Below are 21706 nucleotides of genomic sequence, written 5' to 3'. Positions count from 1 at the left end.
AACCCATGATTTGGGCATTTTCTCAATATCATCTTAAATCTTTCCCATGTATCACAGAAGACTTCATTTGCTCCTTGTCTGAACATAGAGATTTCAGACTTTGCTTTGATGTAGCGAGAAATTGGAAAAAATCTTTGTAAAATTTTTTCCTCTCCAGCCTTCCAGCTAGTGAGGCTCTGATTTGGAAGTGATTTGAGCCATTCCTTAGCCTTTCCTGCCACTGAAAAAGAAAACAAGCGCATATAAACATTTTCAAGATCATCTGATTGAAAACCCATTGTTCCTACCAATTTATAAAATGTATCCAAATGTGAATATGGATCCTCATGTTCCATTGCTGTAAATTGATAGGCACTTATGAGAGTGAGAAAATTGGGATTTATTTTCAAGGTCTTAGCGGTAAGAGGTATTGCGATACTAGAATAATGCATTGGTCCTTGGTACATGACATAATCTCCAAGTGTCTTCTTGGCTTGATCTTCTGCCATGTTGCTTTCCTAAAATATTAGTGGGAAAGAAAAAAAAATAGAGTATATTTTTATTTTATTTTATTTCTTGAATTTCTTTTTAAAATAAACAGAAATTTAAATTGCTAACTAAAATAAAATCAATAACTACCTAAACTATAAATTAAAACTTAAAAATAAAATAAAACAAAAACAAAACTCTAAAATGACACTAAGAAAATAAAACAAAAATATTCAGAAAAGAAAAAAATATATAAAATAAAAACTAAAAACAGAATAAAAGAAAACAATAAAAATAAGAAATAACGTACTTAAAAATAATAAATAAATACTAAGGATAAGATAAAAACATAATAAAATAAAGCTAAAACAAAATAAAACAAAAAATTATAATTATAATTATAATCGCAAAAAACTAACCAACTTACTTAAAATACTACCTAACGTAAAAATAAAAACTAAAACTAGTAATGATAAATAAATAAAACAACTAAATAAAAACTACCTAAACCTAAATAAAACTACGTAACTAAACCTAAAAAGAACTAAAATAAAATATAATAAAATTAAAACAAAATCAAAAGAAATATCAAAATAAATAGAAACAAATAAAATCAAAATAAGAAGTAAAATAATAGCAGCAAATCAGAAAATTAAAATAAAATCAAATAAAATAAAAACAAATCTGTTTAAAATAAAATAAAAATAGTAAATAATATAAACATAAAATTAAAAGAAATCAAAACAATTAAAATATTCACAATATTTAGAGAAATTATACTCAACAAATCAAACCTGTTCCCCGATAACGGCGCCAAAAACTTGATGACTTTCTATAGCAAGTGCACCGCGTTTGTCAGAAGTAATAATTGTCCCCCTAAGGAAGAATATCGATCCCATAAGGAACAATGAATTATCAAGTTCAATAATCGCTAAATATAAAACAAAACAATTAAAAGTGTATTGAAAGTGGTTGGGTTGACGATGATCAATAATAAAACAGACAAATAATCGGTTGCTTCAAGTTGGAAAAATAGGATTAGGTTTCATCTATCTCACTCTCATATATTTTGATTAGCATGTCAATATTAAGTTCTTTGATTTAAATTGATGCCTGTATAAAAATCATTTATATTGATTCCTCGCATATAAAATCCTTAAGAATGTTCCCTAACTATCAATCCCTCGCATAATTATAAGAATAACTTAGAATGAAGCTCAGACGTTAATAGCAATTAACATTTAAAGTCTATTCTTAGCACTCGAATAGGCTAAGTATTGTTGTTTAGGTCCAAACCCTAAAAATACCTCCCAGTCAGATTTAATATTCTCAATTTGTCACGGAAAATTAAAAAGTAAAACAACAATACCAATATCCAGAACTGAATATTAATATATAAGATATCACCTCAATACATGAGTTTGAGCAGATTACTCCTAATCCCAAGGGATAGAATTAGCCACGCATACTTCTAGCACCTTTCATTCTCCCAATTGGGTTACAATTCACTCTATGGTGTTTTACTCTCAATCCCGCACCTAGGGTTGAACCTCTAACCCCCTATTTATCCTAATTTTCTAGGGTTAGGTGGCTTGCTGTGTCGCGCTAATGGGCTAAGTGATAAAACATAAAAAAAAGGCTCAATCTTTATTTGCATCTTTTTTCATTATGAGACCTTTCAACTTTCTCTTTTTAGCTCAAATTATTCTCCTTTATTCCAAATCTTCAATCGTCCCTAAAAATCTGCAATTAACACCAAATTTGAAATAAAATACTCTTATTCAAATAAAGGTCATAAAAATGTAAAAAGGTATAAATTCATAAATTAGAGATTATTTTATATGTAAATTAGCAATAAATCCTCATAAGTATATATATTTTAATACGAAATATTACTGAAATTAAACACTTATCTATTACAATTCAAAAAATTATCAATTAACTTAAGAGTATTTGTGTTAAGAATACTCAAAACTCCATAAAATTATCACAAATAAATAAAAAAAACTCATTGATTTCCTTTATAATTGATTCCCCACTATCCCACTAATTTTTACAAATGCAATTATTTATTCATCCATCATTGCTTCGCTTCTCCTAGATCATGTGAATTTGAACTTTTCATGGACTTAAGTCTTCACTAACATGTAGAAAATAACATTAGATAATATACTTATTATAAGTCTATCCTGCAAATCAATATATTTACTTTATTCGTCATTCTTTCTTATACATCCTTTAATACTCTTAAATAAATAAATTAATAAAAATTGTTTGAAAACCCAAAACTACATTAACCCCTTTACATCTTATTAAAACTAAATTGTATTACCAACATTTCACTTCTAAATATTAAAATTTATTTAAAACTTCTAAAAGTATGAGAGAAATTGTATTGTCAACATGGTAGTTAGAATCGTAAGAATCGGGCGATGTGAATCGTGATTCGTTTCAAAATCTAGCTTTGTGGATACATATCAAAAAGTGTATCGTTTTATGATTTAAATCATGACATGAATCGTGTGATTCGCAATTCAGTGTTGTTACCCATGATTCATTGATTTTTTCGAAGAGGAGATATAATGGACTGTTACACGTTTTGCCTATAAATTGAGAACGATAAGAAATATTAAAAGAATAAGGTGGTGGAGAAGGTAAAAGGGAACGAAGAGGAGAGAAGAAGAACAATGAAGAGTACACAGAAGAAGAAAAGTTAAGTACGCGAAAAAAGACTAATAAAGAAAAATAACAATGGCCATATGGCCATTTTACTTTTGATAAAGTAAGTTAGTTGTAACCTGAACCAGTTTTAATATCATTTTGTTATAAAAGAATAATTTTAAATTCTTACCATACAAGTATACAACTTTTAATTTGAAAAAAAAAATATACTCATTTTCAAAGTGTACAGCAAATTCAGGGATCCTTTTCCTATTGGGCTACATTATATAATTTATTAAAAAATTATAAATTCTTGTATTTATTTATTTTTATTTTATATATAAAATTATTTAAATTTTTGTTTATTTTATTTTTTTATATAAAATTATTTTAGTATTTATTTTATTTTATTATATATATTTTTTTGAAACTTTATTTTAAAATAAATTCTTAAGGATATGGTTGAAGATGTTGAAAATAAATCATAATAAAATGTTATATTAATAATTTATTAAAAATAGTCAATTTAAAAAATATTTATTAACAGTTTCATTAATAGGTAACAATACATAATTATTTCACTATTAAAAGCATTAGTTACCTATTCACATTAGGTAACAATACATATTGTAGCAATGGACACCTTATCCCTCCTTCTAAAGTATAAAAAATTTTATCCATTGCCTTTGAAACAAATTCACTCACTCCAATAATGAATTGTTTGCTAAGTCTCCTTGAAGGATCAAGTTGTTCATACATCCAACTTCGATCCATTTTTCTGTTGAATATATGTATATAGTAGTGATGAAATTATTAGCCAATATAACACTACTCTATGAGTAGTGATATATAAGAATTATCAAACAAAACTATCATACCATATCATAATGGTGTGAAATCAGTTTTGACTTGTAAAGTGATTTTCAATTCAAAATATTGGTAATAAATTTGTTGTAAACCAATTTTTTTTTAATTGGATGGTCTTGTGAAGTCACATGATTTGTGTGTTTGCTTCAATAATATATTAGATGGAATAAACAAAACCTAAATACTTATCTCAACAGAAAAACTACAAAATTGACCTGAAGGGCTTACCATTGGAGGAATCTTATAAGTGATTTTAGAAGGAGTTGAAGTCCTTATGTGTTTAAGAGAGTCGACGGTCACTTCAAATTTGCACTAGCTAACCTATAAGCATAAACAAGATATATAAAATTCATTTTGCATTCCTCTAAAAACTAGTAGTTATACCTTATCAACAACCATGTGTTACTTGTACAATAACCATGCACTTGTTTGCATGCATCAAAGTCTTTTACCAAACATAGTAAAAACTAAAATTTATACCATTGTATGTTTCAACACAATAAAAAATGTGTTTTATTTTTATTCTGTTTCCATATTTTAGATTGGTTAGGTTCATACTGAAATATGGATAGATTTTCATAATTCTGGAACAAATACCTAAGTTTGTGTGGATTTAGAATACAGGCTTAACCTATTTTTGGATACTTACCAGATTTATGTCAACTGTTATTGGTCTGCTCTGTTGTGCAATGAGTTTCTTTTCCAAACACTTACCTACATTGTTTCAAGCTTTTTGGTACACATGAAAGTGAGGCATATTTTTAGAAGTTTGATATTTATCAAATTCTATGGTCTATCAAATTCAAGGTCTTGAAATATATGTTGCATATATTGTAAGTCCTTTTAGGAAGCGTTCATCTCACTTTGGGAAACCATGTTACTACAATCACTGTGAAGACAAAACAAAAATCAACAACCACAATATTGCAAGAGTATTCTAAGCTCCTTTAAATACTGATGACAATTTAAAATTCATTTTGCAAAAAGAAAAAAATCCATGTTTGCACCGTAATTCAGAAGATCCAAGTTAGCATGCTTGATCATGCATATTAGTGAAATTGGATTGTATTGCATGCTATCAAAATTTAAATTATTCAAATTGTTTTCTCTAATTTAAATAAGAAACAAAAAATAACAACTAAATAGTTTGTACAGGTTTCACTTATGCATTGATTACTGTAATTCAGTTAAATTAGAAATTTTAAAAGATGTGTTAAATATTTTAAATTCAAACTTAAATATTTTTAAATCCAAACTTAATTACTATAATGAAGTTAAATAAGCTTATTTATTTATGTTGTGTTTCCATGGACTAATGATAAGTCCTCTTTCACACACCAAATTCTAACGAAAGCAAGACCTGGTAAATGCTTTCCATGAGTCATCAATGTAGCAAAAGTTAGGCACAAAATGTTTGGAGTATATATGATGGATTTGTGCCTTCCTATTTTCGATTTTGTTGATGAATTGCGAAAGCTTCATGGATTGGAGATGGAACAAGGTCCTCCTAAGAGTGGTGGTGACCTTGAAGGTGCATGAGAAGTAGGATTTGAGAGTGGTGTGGCCAACTCTACTTGGAAGGGCGAATTTGTGAAGATTAAAAGCCTAACCTAGGAGGTTTTGGGCAAAGAGTGATATTGACACAATTTTGGCAGTAATTCACTCATGTATTAATCTTACAAAATGAGAGCCAAGCACCTCAATTTATAGTGTTTAGAGGGCTGGAAATTCAAAAGAAAGTGGAGGGAAATTCAAATGAATTCCCTCCCAAAAATGGAGCCTAAATGAGCACATGGGGAGGGGTGTGTCTAGTTTGTATGCTTACCCCCTACATGGGCTTTCTAGACCGGCCTTGGTAAATTTAGAGGTTTTTAGAAACTCTAAGTTTATCTAGGTTGGTGTTTAAGGTGCCAAAATTAATTCTAAGAAAAATTACAAATAAAGTTCCTATGCTAATTTTGACAAGAAATTAAAGTCTACTCTACACTAGAATTTATGACATGTAGAATGCGTCCTCTTGACCCCTCTTTGACCATAACTCTAGTGGTTGCCTCAATGTGACATTTTGGTGGCATTTCAATGGATTGGTGCCGGGACCTTTTCCATCATCCCCTCCCTCTTGAAAAGGATTTGTCCTCAAATCCAAGGCTTTGTCCTCGTCATTAGTAGGGGGATGTATGTGGCTGGATGGTGTCCATCATCTCCTCCTTCTTGAGAAAATCTATCCTCAGATCCACAGGGTTGATCTCGGATAGCAGCCTCTTGCTTTGACAACTATGCTCGTCCTCCCGGATCAAACGTCCATCTATGAGAGTCATCAATCAAAGCAAATGAGTTAGTTTGAGTAGTTGTATAAAAATCAATTCTATTAAGTTGCCATGCCTTTTGTTTTTCTATTGTTTTTGGCAACTTAGCATAATATATCTCTATTTGTTGTTGTATTTGTTCTTTAATCCTCTCATGCATCTTTTTAACAAATTGAATTTTTGTTATTCCTTCCTTAGGCACAAATTCTTGTGGATTAGGAAATGGTAACAAATCAAAAGGAAAAAGAGGATTAAGCCCACATACAACCTCAAATGGAGAAATATTAGTAGTTATATGAGCTACCCTATTGTATTCAAACTCAATATGGAAAAGATACTCATCCCTAGAGTTGTGGTTGTCTCTCATGATTACCCTAGGCATAGTAGAAAGAGCTATATTTTCAACTTTGTTTTGACCATTCGTTTGAGGATGACTAGAAATTGAAATTTTCAACTTAGTTCTAAATATTTCCAAAAGAGTCCTCAAAGGATGGCATATAACTTTTGGACCTCTATCAAAAGCTATGCTTTTAGGTAATCCATGAAATCTTACCACATCTCTAAAGAAGAGCCTATTCACAACCATAAAATTGGAGTCAAAACCTTTTGTTGTCCTAGGAAGTTCTAATATAAATCCTATGCTTATGTCTTCCCATGGGGCACTTGCAAAAGGTGAAGGAGCATAGAGTTCATGAGACATTGCCTTAGAGTTAGCTTTAAAATAAGAAATGTATCTAAGGTAATGTTTTTGAACATTTTTCCTCATGGGTGACCAAAAGAATTTTCCTTTTAAAAGCTCTAGAGTTTTATCAACTCTAAATTGGCCCATGAGTTCTCCTTCATGAAGAATTTCTTTTTTATGTGTGAAGGTGGTCTCGTTGGTTCGACCATTGAGCATGGAAATTTTAACACTTTGCAATGGTCGTCTCAATAAGACATGACAAGTTTCTTTAGGCACTACATCACATAAAACTTTATCTTTGTAGGTGCCTATAGATAACTTGACCTTCACTTGTTGGTGATATCTTAGCACATATTCAAAATAATCTACTACATTTTTATCTATGCAATCCTCCTTTAAGGATTCTTTTTTCACTATGCTTGCAAGGGGTGTTGTAAGATATTCCTCATTCTTTGTAGATCCCTCTTCTTCTTTTTCAAACAACCCCTCACTTGACTTTTCTATTTCTTTCTTCTTTATTTTCTCATTTTCTTCACTCTCACTAGTTTCTTTTTCTTGGCTAATATTGTTAGCATTGTTCCTTAAGATCATAGATCTTTCATTGGAACAATGAGATGCTAATTGACTCTTACCAAGATATTCTAAACATTGAATTATTCTAGTGTGAGTGTGTGAGATATGCTCGGCTAGATTTTGGGAAAGTTTTAGAGATGTTTCTTTTATATGTTCTTCCTCTCTTTGGAACTCATCCTTGTCATAAGATACAGAGTATGGACTTTGTTTTTGACTTAATTGTTTTCTCAAAATTTGTTTTTCAACTTTAATGCTAAGTTGAATCAAGTCATTTAAATCTCTATAAGGTAAAAGTTCAACTTTGTTTCTTATCTCAAGTTTGAGACCACTTAAAAACCTAGATATGATGGTATGGTTGTCCTCATAAATCATTGCCCTTTTTATATATATCGCCATCTTTTGCCAATATTCTTCTACACTTAGATTTTTTTGATGAAGTCCTTGGAGTTTGTCCATTGACTTCCTTTTGTAGGATGAGGGAATATGGCGACATCTCAAGGCTCCCCTAAGGTCATTCCAATATGTAATGGGAGGGTCCTTATGGAGATGTCTCTCTCTTTTTAGGGCAATCCACCAATTCATATCATTTCCTTGAAAACTTAAGATGGCTAAGGGTACCTTTCTTTCCTCACTTACTCTATGGCAAGCAAACAATTGTTCTACCTTCATTTCCCAATTTAAATAGACTTCTACGTTTTCTTTTCCATGAAAATGAGGTAGATCTACCCTAACCTCTCTTGGGCTCTCTTGTTCTTTTCTTTCTCTTCTAGTTCTCCTATGGGGTAGTTGATAATATTCATTTATCCTAAGACTTTCTTCCCCAAAAGATTCATGATTGTGAGAACTAGATGCATGTGAATATATTTTTTTAGATTTTTTAGAGCTTTCATCCTTTTCTTTAGTCATTTTCCACTCTTTGATTTGGGTCTCATGCTCCAATTGTCTATATGAGAGTGATTGAAAGTCCTTGGCTAATTATTTTATAAGAGATTTAATGGACTTTATATCACTTTCACTAGATTTAGAAGAGTGAGTTGACATGACTAAAGATTTGTGTTTAAAAGTATTTTACTTCAAGAAAGAAAAGGAAAGTAATGAAGGTAGCTTTTCAGGAAAGAAAGGTGAGTCACTAGGACTTCTTAAGTACCAAGTCTTTCCTTGCCAAAACCTATCCCTCAAGACTTCACACAATTCTTTTTCTAAGTAAATTACTTAGATCACAATTAGAAATGAAAAGTCAAATTTTATGCAAAGGAAAACAATGCAAAGCAATTAAACAATGCAAAACAAGTAATTAAAGCAAATCAATTAACTAAGCACAAATTAAATATTGCTAACTACAAAGCTTTAAACTAGACAAATCCTAAGGTGAGGCTTCCAGACACTTGGAGCCATTAAAGACACACTCACCGTCTACACGTGATTAATCCACTAATTAAACAAGGTTAAATGTAATTACAACTCAAAGAAATACAAAGAAATTGAATTACACAAATTAAAATTTAGATTTCCTATTAAGTTTGTTCAGGAGGGGTGAGCAACGACATCTTCTGTTAAACAATGTTATTGGTTGTTTATGTTGTTACAACTGTTTGTTTCTGTTTTGGTTTAGTGTAATTGATCCGTGTCCAGCTTCCTTCACCAGTTCCCACATCAACACATCAAACCACTTGAACAGAGTTAAGTAAGCATAACGTGGGCTTAACCTTCAGATTTAAGTAAGCTAACCTTCAGATTTAAGTAAACATAGATGTGGACTTAACCTTCAAAGAATTAAAATTTTATTATTATTCTTTTTTAAGATTGTGTATCCACATTTTATTTTATTTTCTTTAATTGTGAAGCCTTAACTAACAATACTATACTATTTAATATTCACAAGTGTCACTGTCACTTTTTTTTTTCAGCTAAATGTATTTTTTCTTGTAATGATTTTTTCACTTTTTTTTCCTGCTAAATGTATTTTTTCTTGTAGTGATTTTTTTTTTCCAACTAAATGTATTTTTTCTTATAGTTGGAAAAAAATAATTACTGACGTTAATGTTGAAGATTGGAAATGATAAATGTAATCATAAGATTAGATTGTAAGATTTAAATATAGAAAATAATTTTTTTTTATATTTTATTATCTTTTAATTTTGTGGATTCAACATTTTGAATTTTTTTTATATATGATATTTCTAATGTTTTTCCATATCATTTATTCTTATTTTAAAAATATATTATATTTTATTTATTATGTATATTGTAAACAATAATAAAATTCGATTTACGATTAAAAAATAAAGATCGAAAAACAATTCACAATTCAAATCACAATTTTATAACCATAATTACGAGCATTTCCTTTCTAAAAATTAGTGTTCAATAAACTTTATGATAATAAAATACAACAAAAACACATTAAAATCACTGGAGCCAAATTATAGATTATATTGGGCTTAGAAATACCATTTTATTAATTTACAATTTCGAACTTTTTTCTTCAATTCAAAGGGCTATAGCATATTTTCCCCCTGTTGCTTGCAAGTTTTTTGTGATAGCCGTGTTAACCATAAGTGTGTCTCTCAGATAAGGCTTATAATAATGGCTAAGTTTCTTTTGGATTGGACTGGATTCCGCAAACCATATTAGCTGGAACAGCTATGTCAATCATTTTAGGATATTGCAGGTTAAGATCTGTTGCACAAATCAAGAGTACAATAATTAGCAGTTGTATTAGCAACAATTCATATTATCAAATAGATTTGACTAATCTTTCATAAAGTTTTGCTAGCACTTACTTGCCATGATGTTCTTGAATTTTTCCTGGAAAACAAGGCACCAACATTTCAACTGTGAGATACTACACAAGTGGGGGCTAACCAGCAGTAGAATTTATGTAACTTGCACAAGTTAAAACTTATTCTAGCTACATGTAATGAATCCAAATTCTCTCATTAAAATATCAAAGACAAGGATAAAATGCATTCACATTTCATGAACATGTTGACCAAATAGAATGAGTGATTTACAAACATATCCCATTACTCTCTTGATAATGCAGAGAATTGACAAATAGATATCACCAACAAAGTAAAAAATATCTGCAAATTTTCTTCTGATAGGACTGATATCTATCTACCAATTCAAATGTAATTCCTTTTCCATTACATTTGTCAACAGCTTAGATATTACTGACTATGGCAGCAGTTTTCTGTAAATTGGTTTCTGTTTTAAGCATTCTACATCACAATGGCGTGTATTTCCATTAGTATCTCTAGAAGAGTCTTTTTTTTCCTATTTAGCCACTTAATTTCATTTGGTGGATTGATCTCAAAATATATGGATGTCATCAATCATTACCTCATCCTTTGTTAGGCGTGGATTGTGTTGTATCTCCTCTCCAACAGTGCTTACCTAAAATCAGTAATTTGTATAAGCAACTCAGCAACAAATTTGGCAAGAAAAAAGCTTAAGGGTTGTCCTTACAGTGAATCCTCTGTAGTCATGAGCTGGATAAATTAGCGTACTCTTGGGCAATGTACAAATCTGTTTCCAAGGAAAACATGAGCAAACCAAAAACATCTTATATCTTTTACTTCTTAGTTTCTGTTTAACATAACACACAATCACTGTCAAGTTCATGCCTGTGTATGGATTGATTTGTAAAGCTGCTCTGAACTTCCACCCTGCATTAGGCAGCAATGAATAAATTTGATAAGATATTAGAAAATAGCTGGTAAGACCAAAACCTAATTCCAATGTCATTCAAAAATTGAGGTAACATAACATCTGTTCATATAAAACTTTGAACCCTCTTGAGAAGCTTAACTAAGGAAAACGGGAAAGAAGTATGTACCTGAAAATCTGTCCTTCCACATCCACGTATCAATACGGTATCTCCAGTGAATGCCATCCTTGGTTGAGGTTGATCAGGTGCATCTCCAGTAACATAGGTAACACAACCTTTGGTATGACCAGGAGTTGCACGGACCTACGAAGTTCAAGAGAATAGTATATATATTACAGATTACAAAGTAGATGATACAATAAAGCATTGATGAGCTCTCCCCACCCATGCACAACAGAAAATAACATATTAAATTAGTTTAAAGACAAAAAATCCTTCATAATTGAAACAGATGAACCCTAAATGAGGGAGTCAAAACGATTTAAAAACTACATGTCTGTATGTTGTCATCTATAATAAAAATAAGATGAAATCATCCTCAAGTGTCCTTTATTTCTCTACCCAAGATTACAGTTATAACAAGCTAGCTTTCAACAATGCCACAATTTAGTTTAACATAAAGCTGCTATTAAATTCATGTCAATGATCTATCCATCAGCTTGACAAATCAGAGTCATTTTCATCTAGAAATAAGGGTACTAATGTCTTATATGATGTTGAATACCAGAAGCAGCATCAAATTATATGTTATATCTGTCTTCGTAAGTATATAGTTTCATAGACTGGACATTCATCTATCATATTCTACAAAGAAATTGGCAGATCAAGCAAACATATATAGAACCCCTCATCCCTTATCAAGGACTTAATGAAATGCAAGGTTTCTTTGATAACCCCCAATCATTTGGAAACAACTCCAGTCAAAAAAAAATTTATAACATTCACTGAACATATTACTGGGCAAGCAGCTGCAGACTTACCTCTAGAAAAAGATCACCAAAACCGACCTTATCACCTGGCTCCACATAAATATCGGCCGTTGCACCACTTGCTTTTGAAATAACAGATTTTACACCAGGTACTTTGCTCTATGCGTAATAAGTGGATAACAAAAACACACCAAGTTACCACCACAGCAAAAAGTATTCACAAATATTGAAAAAACTTCCTCCACCCTTAAATCGTTTACAGGGTCAACAACACATCTTACTTTACATCGAAAACATTTTTACAAACATTTTATGAACTGAAGGAACGAAGGATAAGATGGAAGTAACAATTCAGCAGGTGCACACCTTGATGAGGCCAGTCCCAGTGACATGATCCGCATGCACATGTGTGTTCATGGCATACACAAGCTTCAACCCCAGTTGCTCAATAAGAGACACGTCTCTATCTACTGTTCTATCAACCGGGTCAATCAACTGAAATTTCAACAAAAAATTTCAACAATCACCAAATAACAGAAACTAAAAAAGACAAATTGAGTATTTAAACTATCATTCAATCAAAGTCAACATGTAAGATGAATTTATTAAATTCTACAAAATCTACTTAAAAGTCATAGCTACCATGATTTCTGATTGATTCATACTATAAAAAAGAAGACTTTTCCTATTGTGGTGCACGTAAATTAAACTCAAAACGAAAAACCCATCATCAATCCACTAAAGGCCTAAAAAAACTTATATACTGTGGAGTATACAAATTAAACTGAAAGGAAAAAACCCATCATCCAATCCCCAAAAAGCCTCCCACCCACGTAAAAACACCCCATAAACATTCAACCACACACTTCAAAATTCAATCTTTAATCCCTTCACACAAATTTCCCCACAAGAACAAAATTGAGAGAATCCTACGAGTGCTGGTCTTTCTGGGTGCGAGGCATCAGCGAGAAGGTACGTATAGGTGGAGGACTCCTTCTCAAAGAGCTGTCGGAACAAGAGCTTGGAGGAAGAGGAAGAGGAGAAAGAAGCCATTTGCGATCTGACTCTTCCGGGTTTGCGAATTGCTTTAGAAACGGAAACAGACAGAGGAAAAGGCGAGGCTTTGGAAGCAAAGAATGTGATGAACGGGAATCGCAGCATGTTTAGAAGCATAAATAGTTGCTGGAATCAAAAGGGTTGCGTTGAAATGAGGATAGAGATTGAGGTTGAAGTTGTCGGGTTGTGAACGTTAAGGGAATAAAGAAAGAATTGATGACGGTGATTTCGATCAAGAGGGCATAGACAAGATCGACATTTGGAATTGGTCAGTAGCAGCTGAACATGGATGTCACGTTGGATGCATAAAGACTCCTAGTTATTGGCATTCAATGGTGATGCTATTTTATATTCTTGTGTTCTTTGATTGTGTTTTCCACTTCACTGCTCTGATTCAGAGATGATTCACAGAGCCAATTATGCATGCCACTTCTTATCTCGTTTGTTTCTTTGGCAACGAGAAAGTGATAAAGTGATAACTTATTTATATTTCTAGTTAGAATGTTCTTGAATATACTTAAAGTATATGACAATTTTTAATATACTTTAGCCAGTGAAGATACTCGTTGATATGGTTAATTTTTCTTATCAGTTTTTTGTAATTTTTCTTAACTTTATTAAAATTGATAAGTGTTATTAAAATTTTCATCGCATTACATTTCCAATACCTAACTTTGCTTTCAATTTTGTTTATAATTTAGTGAATAAATTGTGTTTGCATACATGATTTCACTTATTTTTCTAATAATAGGTAAAAGTACTGTGTACGATTAGAAGCATTAGATTAGTTGTTAGCTGATAAATATAATTAAGTGTTAAATTAATTATCTTATATTTATATTGTTGATTATATTAAACAAATATACAATTTATATATTTTAATATTGATATTGGAACAGTTTTATAACAGTTGGTTCTAGAAGAAGGTTAAATAAAATCTAAATTTTTTTTTAAGTGGATAACATGCTAAAGTGTGAGAGGACAAATGAAATTTTTTTTTTTTTTGAGTGATAAGTTCATCTTGAGTGTTTATCAAACTGTTATGGCCTCTTAAGTAAAATAGATTAAGCTTCCATAGGCATCACATAATTTTTGTTTCTTAATAATTGCCTATAGAAATTAAATATTTACTTGTTCCTTAATCACTATCTCATCATCATCATTGATCCACTAGAGTTTATAAGGTTTGGGATGGGGTATAGTAGTTAGAGCCAACTTGTCCTCCAACCTAGAGCCATAACAATTGCAAAAAGAACCAGTATCCATAATTAGAGAACAAGTGTTTTAAAAAAATTTGCAACATGTGTAGAATAGATTATCCCATTGAGATTGTTCAAGCTCGATAAAATGACTTTCGAGAAACTAATAAATGTATAATAATAGTTGAAATCATAGGCTAAAAAAGCATGTAAAAGAGAAGGAATGAGCATAATTATCATCAAGGAGCATACCAAAACAATCCAACTCAAGTTGTAGATGAAGAACATGAAGGAAAGAAGGAAAGCAATGAAGATTGTGCAGAAAAGTGTAGAAAAACTAGAAAACAAGGATGAGCATCAAAAGCCAATTCACTTAGCGCATGGAGAATGGCCCAACAGAATGAAAAATGTCAAAATGCTTAAAGCAAATTGAGGCCATAACAAAAGAAGTTTCTAGATAGTGAAGCGTTGAGAAGATGACAAATGGCTGAGCGAATCAAGCACTTAATCATGAAGAAAGCCCAGATTCGCTCAGGAAGGGCTTAAGCCTAAGAGTACCAAAGTTGGGACTTAGAAGATTTAGCTTGGATCTGAAGCCAATTCAACCTTAACTCATAACCAAGATTTGGTAGAGATTGGAAGCATCCAAAGCTAATCCGTGACAAATGTTTGACTTTGGAATCCTAAGAAGCCCAAAGATTAAGGATTGAAGACAACAAATATCGCTTAAGGGTGAAGAAAGTCAATTCATTGAGCATATTTTCTTATGCCGAGCGGATTGCCAATCCCCATGATCCCTTTGAATCTTAATTACAAAATCTATAAATAGATAGATTGGGTTAACATCCAAAGCATCGAAAGGTCTCATGAAATCAAGAAAGAACACATTGAGAGACCGATGGTGCTGCCTTCATGACCGATTGGATTCTTGAGTTTTTGTTGGAGTTGGCAGAACCTTAATGAAGGAAATGGAACGAGGAGGACTCCAATGGAGTTATGGTTTCCTTGAAGGTGCATGAAAGGTAGTGATGTGAGTTGATTTTTAGATGTTTCATTTATGGTGACACTTTTACTTAAGATTGGGATTTTAACAATTAATGGTGAGGACCTCAGGAAGATTCCCACTGGACACAAACTTAACCAAGTGGTTAAGTAAGTGTGAAGGTTCACTTCACAGAGGCAAAGATGAAAAACAAGATATAGTGGGGATGAGACGCAATTGCGGAATTGAAATGGGAACAAGGTAAACATCAATGGTGGACATGGCCTCCCAAATGATGCACCATACTCATGATTATGAGTGAAACCCAAGAGCAACAAATAAGATAACTAAGAGACAAAAACATAAAATGGAATGGAGAAAATGGAAGGAAATGGAATGATAAAACTTATGATGGTGGGTGAGAAATGTCACGCCACTTGGAGCAAGATGAGTGTGTTGGCTGCCACTTGAGAGCTTCCTAATCACTCAAGATAAGGCCTCAAACCTAAGAGGACATAAGCCTCACTAAGAGCTCACACAATTTGTGCATAGTTTTTTTACTTCATTCAAATTCAACTTGAAAATACAATGAGGGAGGACTCCTATTTATAGGTGAAGCAGCCTTGGAGAACAAGCATGAAGGGTATGATGTGAAACACTAAAAAAGGGGCAACCTTAGGGTTTGACTAAGTCAAACCCGCACCCTAGGCTTGTCCTTCTAGAAACTAGGTCAAAATTTCTTCTTAAAGGACTAGAAACAAGCTAAAATGATACCTACAACCCCTATTATGCTAAAGGCTCCTTATTTTGGCCTATCTTTGCTATTTGAACCCCTAAAGAGAGCCCAAATTATTTACAACATATTTGTATCTTATAAGAAGACCAAAAGGAAGAATAGTTGGTGTACTGGTTTATGTCCAGCTCCTCTGGTGAGGTCCATGTGATCCTTGGTGGGGTTTTGAATTGTTCGCTGAGATGATTGTTCACCACGCGCTTTGTCTTTTACTTCCTTCGTTATCTTTGTAGCTATTTGGGTTGTATCAGGTAGGGAGAGTGATTGGTTAGGCCATATCACTTGGAAAGGTGAAGAAGAAGATCAAGATGTCTATCCTAGAGAGTCTAGACAAGGGAGTGAGAAAGCTTGCAAACTTGGACAACAATTCACTCATATATTGATCATAGAAATGCATGAGCCAAGCACCTTAACTTTTAGGAGAGAGGGTTGAACATTTTGGAGCCAAAATTTGAAAATTCAAAATAAAACTCTCCAATGAGAAGGTGCCATGTGTAGTCAATCGGTTGTTTCGACAAAACAACCGACTATTTTTTTTTTGTTAACTTCCTTAACAGAATTCTGTTAAGTTTGTTAAATATGCTTTAAATGTTTTTAAATTGATTTGACTTTAATAATAAATGTTTTTAACTGCTAATTGGAGTATAAATGTTCTGTTATACGTTCCTAGCAAAAGTGTTACAAGATCAGTTTTTGAAATCAAGTTTTCTCCAAGATTGCTTAAGGCTTTGGATTTTTCTCTAAGAGCGAAGTAGGACTTGCTTTGTACTTTGATTTGTACCAGGTGTGATCAATCCTATCCTTCAATTGCATTTATGTAAGGACTTGTGTTCTCATAGTAAGAGGGTGTTTTGATCTGTGGTGTGATTGTGTGTGCCAAAGGAAGTGTGTGTTCTTGAGGGGATCAAGATCACTTCTTTGGTGGTTGTGTGTTTGTAATATGGTTTTTTTATTACTTAGTGGATACCTAGAGGTTTCTAGGAACTCGATGTAGCTCTTGGTATAAGAGTGAACCAGTATAAAATTTCTTGTGTGATTCTTTCTCTCCCTTAACTCTTGTATATCTGTTTTTAGTTGTTTTTATACACTGCTAATAAAAACAACCGGTTGAATCGCAGAAACAACCGATTGAATTTCTGGAATTCAACTAAAATAGTTTTCTATCTTGCATTCTTTGATCTCTTTAGCTGTGATTCTTCTTTGATTCTCTTCATACCTTCAATATTTTTGAAAAAAATGTTCAAAAACAATTCACCCCCCCTCCTCTTGTTTAAGGCCTACAATTCTAACAGTTAGGTCAACTCCTAAGAAGATTCAAGCAACACACTAATAGAAGTGCAAACTTGAGAGTGAGAATTTGAAGACAAATGAGCTAGCAACTTGGACAGCTTTTCATTATCAATTCAAATCTCATTTACAAGAGGGCTAACACTTGTATTTATAGTGCTTATGGGCAACCAAGGTGCAAGTTTTAACCCTAAAAACTCTTGAGATGGTCTAGAGTTGCATTGGGTCTAAGGAGGCCCAATTGTAACTCTAGCTAGACTCTTTCTTTTTCTATTTACACTCTACTCTAATTGGCCCAATACACGGGCCATGAAAATTGGCCTAAAATATGGCCCAAGATAATGGTCGAAATACAAGGCAAAAATAAAGTCTATACTACTTTGTACAAATTTATAAGACTAGGAAATTTGGAAGAAAAGTTAAAAATTAATTCTCCATAAAAATATAGTTTTCTGAACTCCTTCTTCTTCTTCCATTCTTCTAGCCATGGCCCTAATTAAAGGTCCAATATGTGTACTTCCGGATGGTCCTCCATCAGACCCTCCCGCTTGAAAAGGATCTGTCCTCATATCTAATTCTTCAATATTGTCAGCACCACCTACAAAAGGAATCAAACACAAACATTAAAAGTAGTGTTAACTCCATAATCAGTTGGGAGGTCTAATTTATATGCATTATCATTTAACATTGAAGGACTTGGAATGGACCATCTCCTCTGGTACTGAGTTTTGACTTTCTTTGGTTTGGAAGTCTTTCTTTTCGTAAATGTAGCTAAACCCAGTCTCATTCCTCAAAAAATATTTTCTTTCTCCCTTTGCTATTGTTTTCAATATATTTTTGAGTTTGTTTTTCAATTTGGGCTTTAACCTTCTCATGGAACTTCTTAATAAACACCAATATAGAAACTCTTTTCTTTATGAATCAAGAGGTGTGAAAGGATTAAATCCATAAACAACCTCAAAATGAGAAAGATTAGTAGTTTTATTGACTACTCTGTTAAAAGCAAATTCCACTTGAGGAAGATATTCAACCCAGGACTTCTTGTTGCCTTTTAAAATTGCCCTCAACAATGTGGATAAAGATTTGGTTACTACCTCAGTCTGTCCATTAGTTTAAGGATGACATGTGGTAGAAAACATGAGTTTAGACCATAAAGTTTTCCAAAAATGACTTAAGAACTTCACATCTCTATCAGACACGATAGTTTTGTGTAGCCCATGCAACCTAACAACTTCTTTGAAAAAAATTCTAGCAATGTAGCTAGCATCATCTATTTTGTGCCATGGAATGAAATGAGCCATTTTACTAAAACAATCCACTACCACAAAAATAGAATCATATCCACTTTGTGTTCTTGGAAGTCCTAGAACAAAATCCATGTTAATGTCTTCCCAAGGGATGCTAGGTATAGGAAGGGGAGTATAAAGTCCATGAGGCATAATTTTAGACTTAGCTTGCAAACAAGTTATACACTTAGAAGAGTAACTCTGAACATCTACTCTCACGTGGGTCCAATAAAAATTTTCTTTTAAAATAGATAGAGTTTTATCAACTCCATAATGGCCCATGAGACCCCCTTCATGATTTTCAGTTACAAGAAGCTTTCTGATGGATCCTTCGAGAATACAAAGTTTTCCTTTATTTTAAACATAGCCCTCAGACAAATAGAACCCATCACAAGGCTTCTTGAGACATGATGCATAAATGGATGCGAATTGATCATCTTGTTCTTAAAATTCCATTATGTTATCAAACCCTAAAATTTGTGAGCCCAAAGTGTTAAGTAAGTTATGGCGCCTAGATAAAGCATCAGTTATCGCATTACTCACCTTTTTCTTGTGTTTAATAACATAAGGGAATTGTTCTTAATATTCTACCCATTTTGCATGTCTTTTGTTTAATTTTCCTTGCCCCTTTATGTACTTAAGTGACTCATGATCAGTATGAATAATGAACTTTTTAGTCACCAAGTAATGTTCCCATGTTTGGAGGGCACGAATGAGAGTATAGAGCTCTTTATCATAGGTGGGATAATTCAATATGGATCCCTTAAGTTTTTCATTGAAATATGCAATAACATGACCACCTTGTATTAACATAACACATATACCCACACCAGAAGCATCACATTCTAGCTCAAAAGTTTTAGAAAAATTAGGAAGAGATAGAATGGGTGCGTGTGTTAACTTATCTTTTAAAGTTTCAAAAGCTTTTTCCTGTTTTTCACCTCAAGAAAAAACTACATCCTTCTTAACCAAGTCATTAAGAGGAGTTGTTTTAGTACAGAAGTCCTGAACAAAACGTCTATAAAACACAGCTAACCCATGGAAGTTGCAGACTTCACCTACAATGGTAGGGGTGGGCCATTCTTGGATAGCCTTAATTTTCCCAGGATCAACATGAACACCATCTTTCCCAACCATGAACCCTATGGAAACAACATTTTCTTGACAAAAAGTACATTTTACAAGATTGGCAAAGAGATGATGTTTCCTGAGAATAATCAAAACTTGTCGAAGATGGCCTAAGTGCTCATCTAGATTCTTACTGTAAATTAAAATGTCATCAAAGTAGACAACCAAAAAATGGCCTATACAATCCCTTAGTACATGATTCTTTAATCTCATAAAAGTTCTAGGGGCATTGGTCAAACCAAAAAGCATGACTAACCACTCATATAATCCAAACTTGGTTTTAAAAGCAGTTTTCCATTCATCTCCTTCTTTAATTTAGATGATAACCACTTTTAATATCTATTTTAGATATTAAGTTGCCCCATTCAATTCATCTAACATATCATCTAACCTTGGTATTGGATGCCTAAATTTGACAGTTATATTGTTGATTGCCCTACAATCAGTACACATTCTCCAGGACTCGTCTTTCTTGGGGACCAACAACATGGGCACAACATAAGGAATGAGACTCTTCTGAACCCAACCCTTCTTCAACAATTCAATAACTTGTTTCTCTATTTCTTTTTTTTCTTGAGGGTTTGTTCTATAAGTTGGCCGATTGGGTAGGCGGGCTCCAGGAAAAAAATCTATTTGATGTTCAATTCCCCCACAAAGGTGGAAGACCACTAGGAACCTCCTTAGGAAAAAGATTATCAAATTCTTTTAAAAGTTTTTGTACCCCACTTGGTAGAGACTCAAGTTTTTGACTTGTGGCAGGAAGTGCTTCCTTGCATTGGAGAAGAAAGAGAGGTTGTTCCATTAGAAGAGGTTTTATTTATTTTTTAAAGGTTTTTGTGGAACAGCTTATTTGGAGCAGGCACAACACTCCAAACTCTTTTTCTTCTCTTTTGTGACTTCATTCAGAAAAGAGAGTTTTTTTTAACAATTTTTTTTCCTTCTCTCTTCTCCTTGTCAATTTTCTTTTTAAGACTTATTTGGTCATCTCTCACTTGTTGAGGTGAAAGAGGAGAAAGAGTTAATTTTTTTCCCTTATGATGGAAGCTAATTTTATTGGTAAGGCCATCATGAATAGCATGTTTATCAAATTTCCATGGCCTTCCAAGTAAAATATGTCCAACTTCCATGGGTACCACATCACATAAAACATTTCCATTATAATTGCCCATGGAAATTGGAATGCTTACTTGGTTCTTGACTACTATACCTTCATAATCTTTAATACACTGAAGTTTATAAGATTTTGTATGAGGTACAATAGTCAAGGCTAACTTATCAACCAATCTTGAGCTACAACAATTACAATAAGATCCAGTATCCACTATCCCTGAGCAAATATTTTCAAAAACTTTGCAGCGAGTGTGGAATGGATTTTCTCGTTGAGATTGTTCTAGCTCAACAGGTTGGCTGCCAAGTAGCCTCCTAACCATCATTAAGCTTCCTGTATAAGCTTGGAATTCTCTTTCAGACTCCAGGATTTCACCTTCACTCGGTGAGGATGTAGAGCAGCTAGTGTCATCACTGTCATAATCATTTAAAAGCATATTTCTCTTTTTAGGACTCTTAGAAACATAGTGTCCTCTTTCATGACAATGAAAACATTGAACATCTCTTGTCTTGGGTTCTTTATAAAAACTCTTTTTGTATTTTTCCTTTTCAATTTCTTTTTCTTTACCTGTATCTTTGGGTCTTTCATACCCCGATTTGGAAGGATAGCCCTCCCTCTTAGACTCTTTCCCACAATAGGATGTGCTAGGATAATCTTTTCAACCTTATCTCTTATGTCTAAGTTAAGGCCACTCTGAAATCTAGAAAT

General features: G+C 32.7%; 1 protein-coding gene and 1 pseudogene across 1 annotated transcript; one reads left to right on the top strand and one right to left on the bottom strand.

Moving 5' to 3' along the window:
- On the top strand, nucleotides 1-106 carry LOC137817597 (small nucleolar RNA R71; annotated as a pseudogene).
- Nucleotides 107-9857: 9751 nt separating this feature from the next.
- GLY3 (glyoxalase II 3) lies at nucleotides 9858-13779 on the bottom strand. The gene is made up of 9 exons (XM_068643446.2): nucleotides 13093-13779; nucleotides 12526-12654; nucleotides 12211-12318; nucleotides 11399-11533; nucleotides 11187-11228; nucleotides 11029-11088; nucleotides 10903-10956; nucleotides 10341-10365; nucleotides 9858-10236 (listed from the first exon to the last, which is right to left on the bottom strand). Exons 1-9 carry the CDS (start codon nucleotides 13330-13332, stop codon nucleotides 10148-10150), a joined length of 882 nt encoding a protein of 293 aa, XP_068499547.2. The 5' UTR covers nucleotides 13333-13779; the 3' UTR covers nucleotides 9858-10147.
- Between the last annotated feature and the right edge of the window lie 7927 nt (nucleotides 13780-21706).

This window comes from Phaseolus vulgaris, chromosome 5, assembly GCF_051622355.1.
Source record: "Phaseolus vulgaris cultivar YP4 chromosome 5, ASM5162235v1, whole genome shotgun sequence".
NCBI lineage: Eukaryota > Viridiplantae > Streptophyta > Magnoliopsida > Fabales > Fabaceae > Phaseolus > Phaseolus vulgaris.
This window is presented reverse-complemented; position numbering and strand designations above follow the sequence as displayed.

What these genes read in the sequence shown, in the direction of transcription:
- GLY3 (XM_068643446.2), bottom strand. Translation starts at nt 13,332, where the DNA reads ATGCTTCTAAACATGCTGCGATTCCCGTTCATCACATTCTTTGCTTCC. An exon ending in ACCCAGAAAGACCAGCACTC is followed by an intron (nt 12,655 to 13,092) that starts GTAGGATTCTCT and finishes TTGAAATTTCAG; the next exon opens with TTGATTGACCCGGTTGATAG. An exon ending in ACAAATCAATCCATACACAG is followed by an intron (nt 11,089 to 11,186) that starts GCATGAACTTGA and finishes CCTTGGAAACAG; the next exon opens with ATTTGTACATTGCCCAAGAG.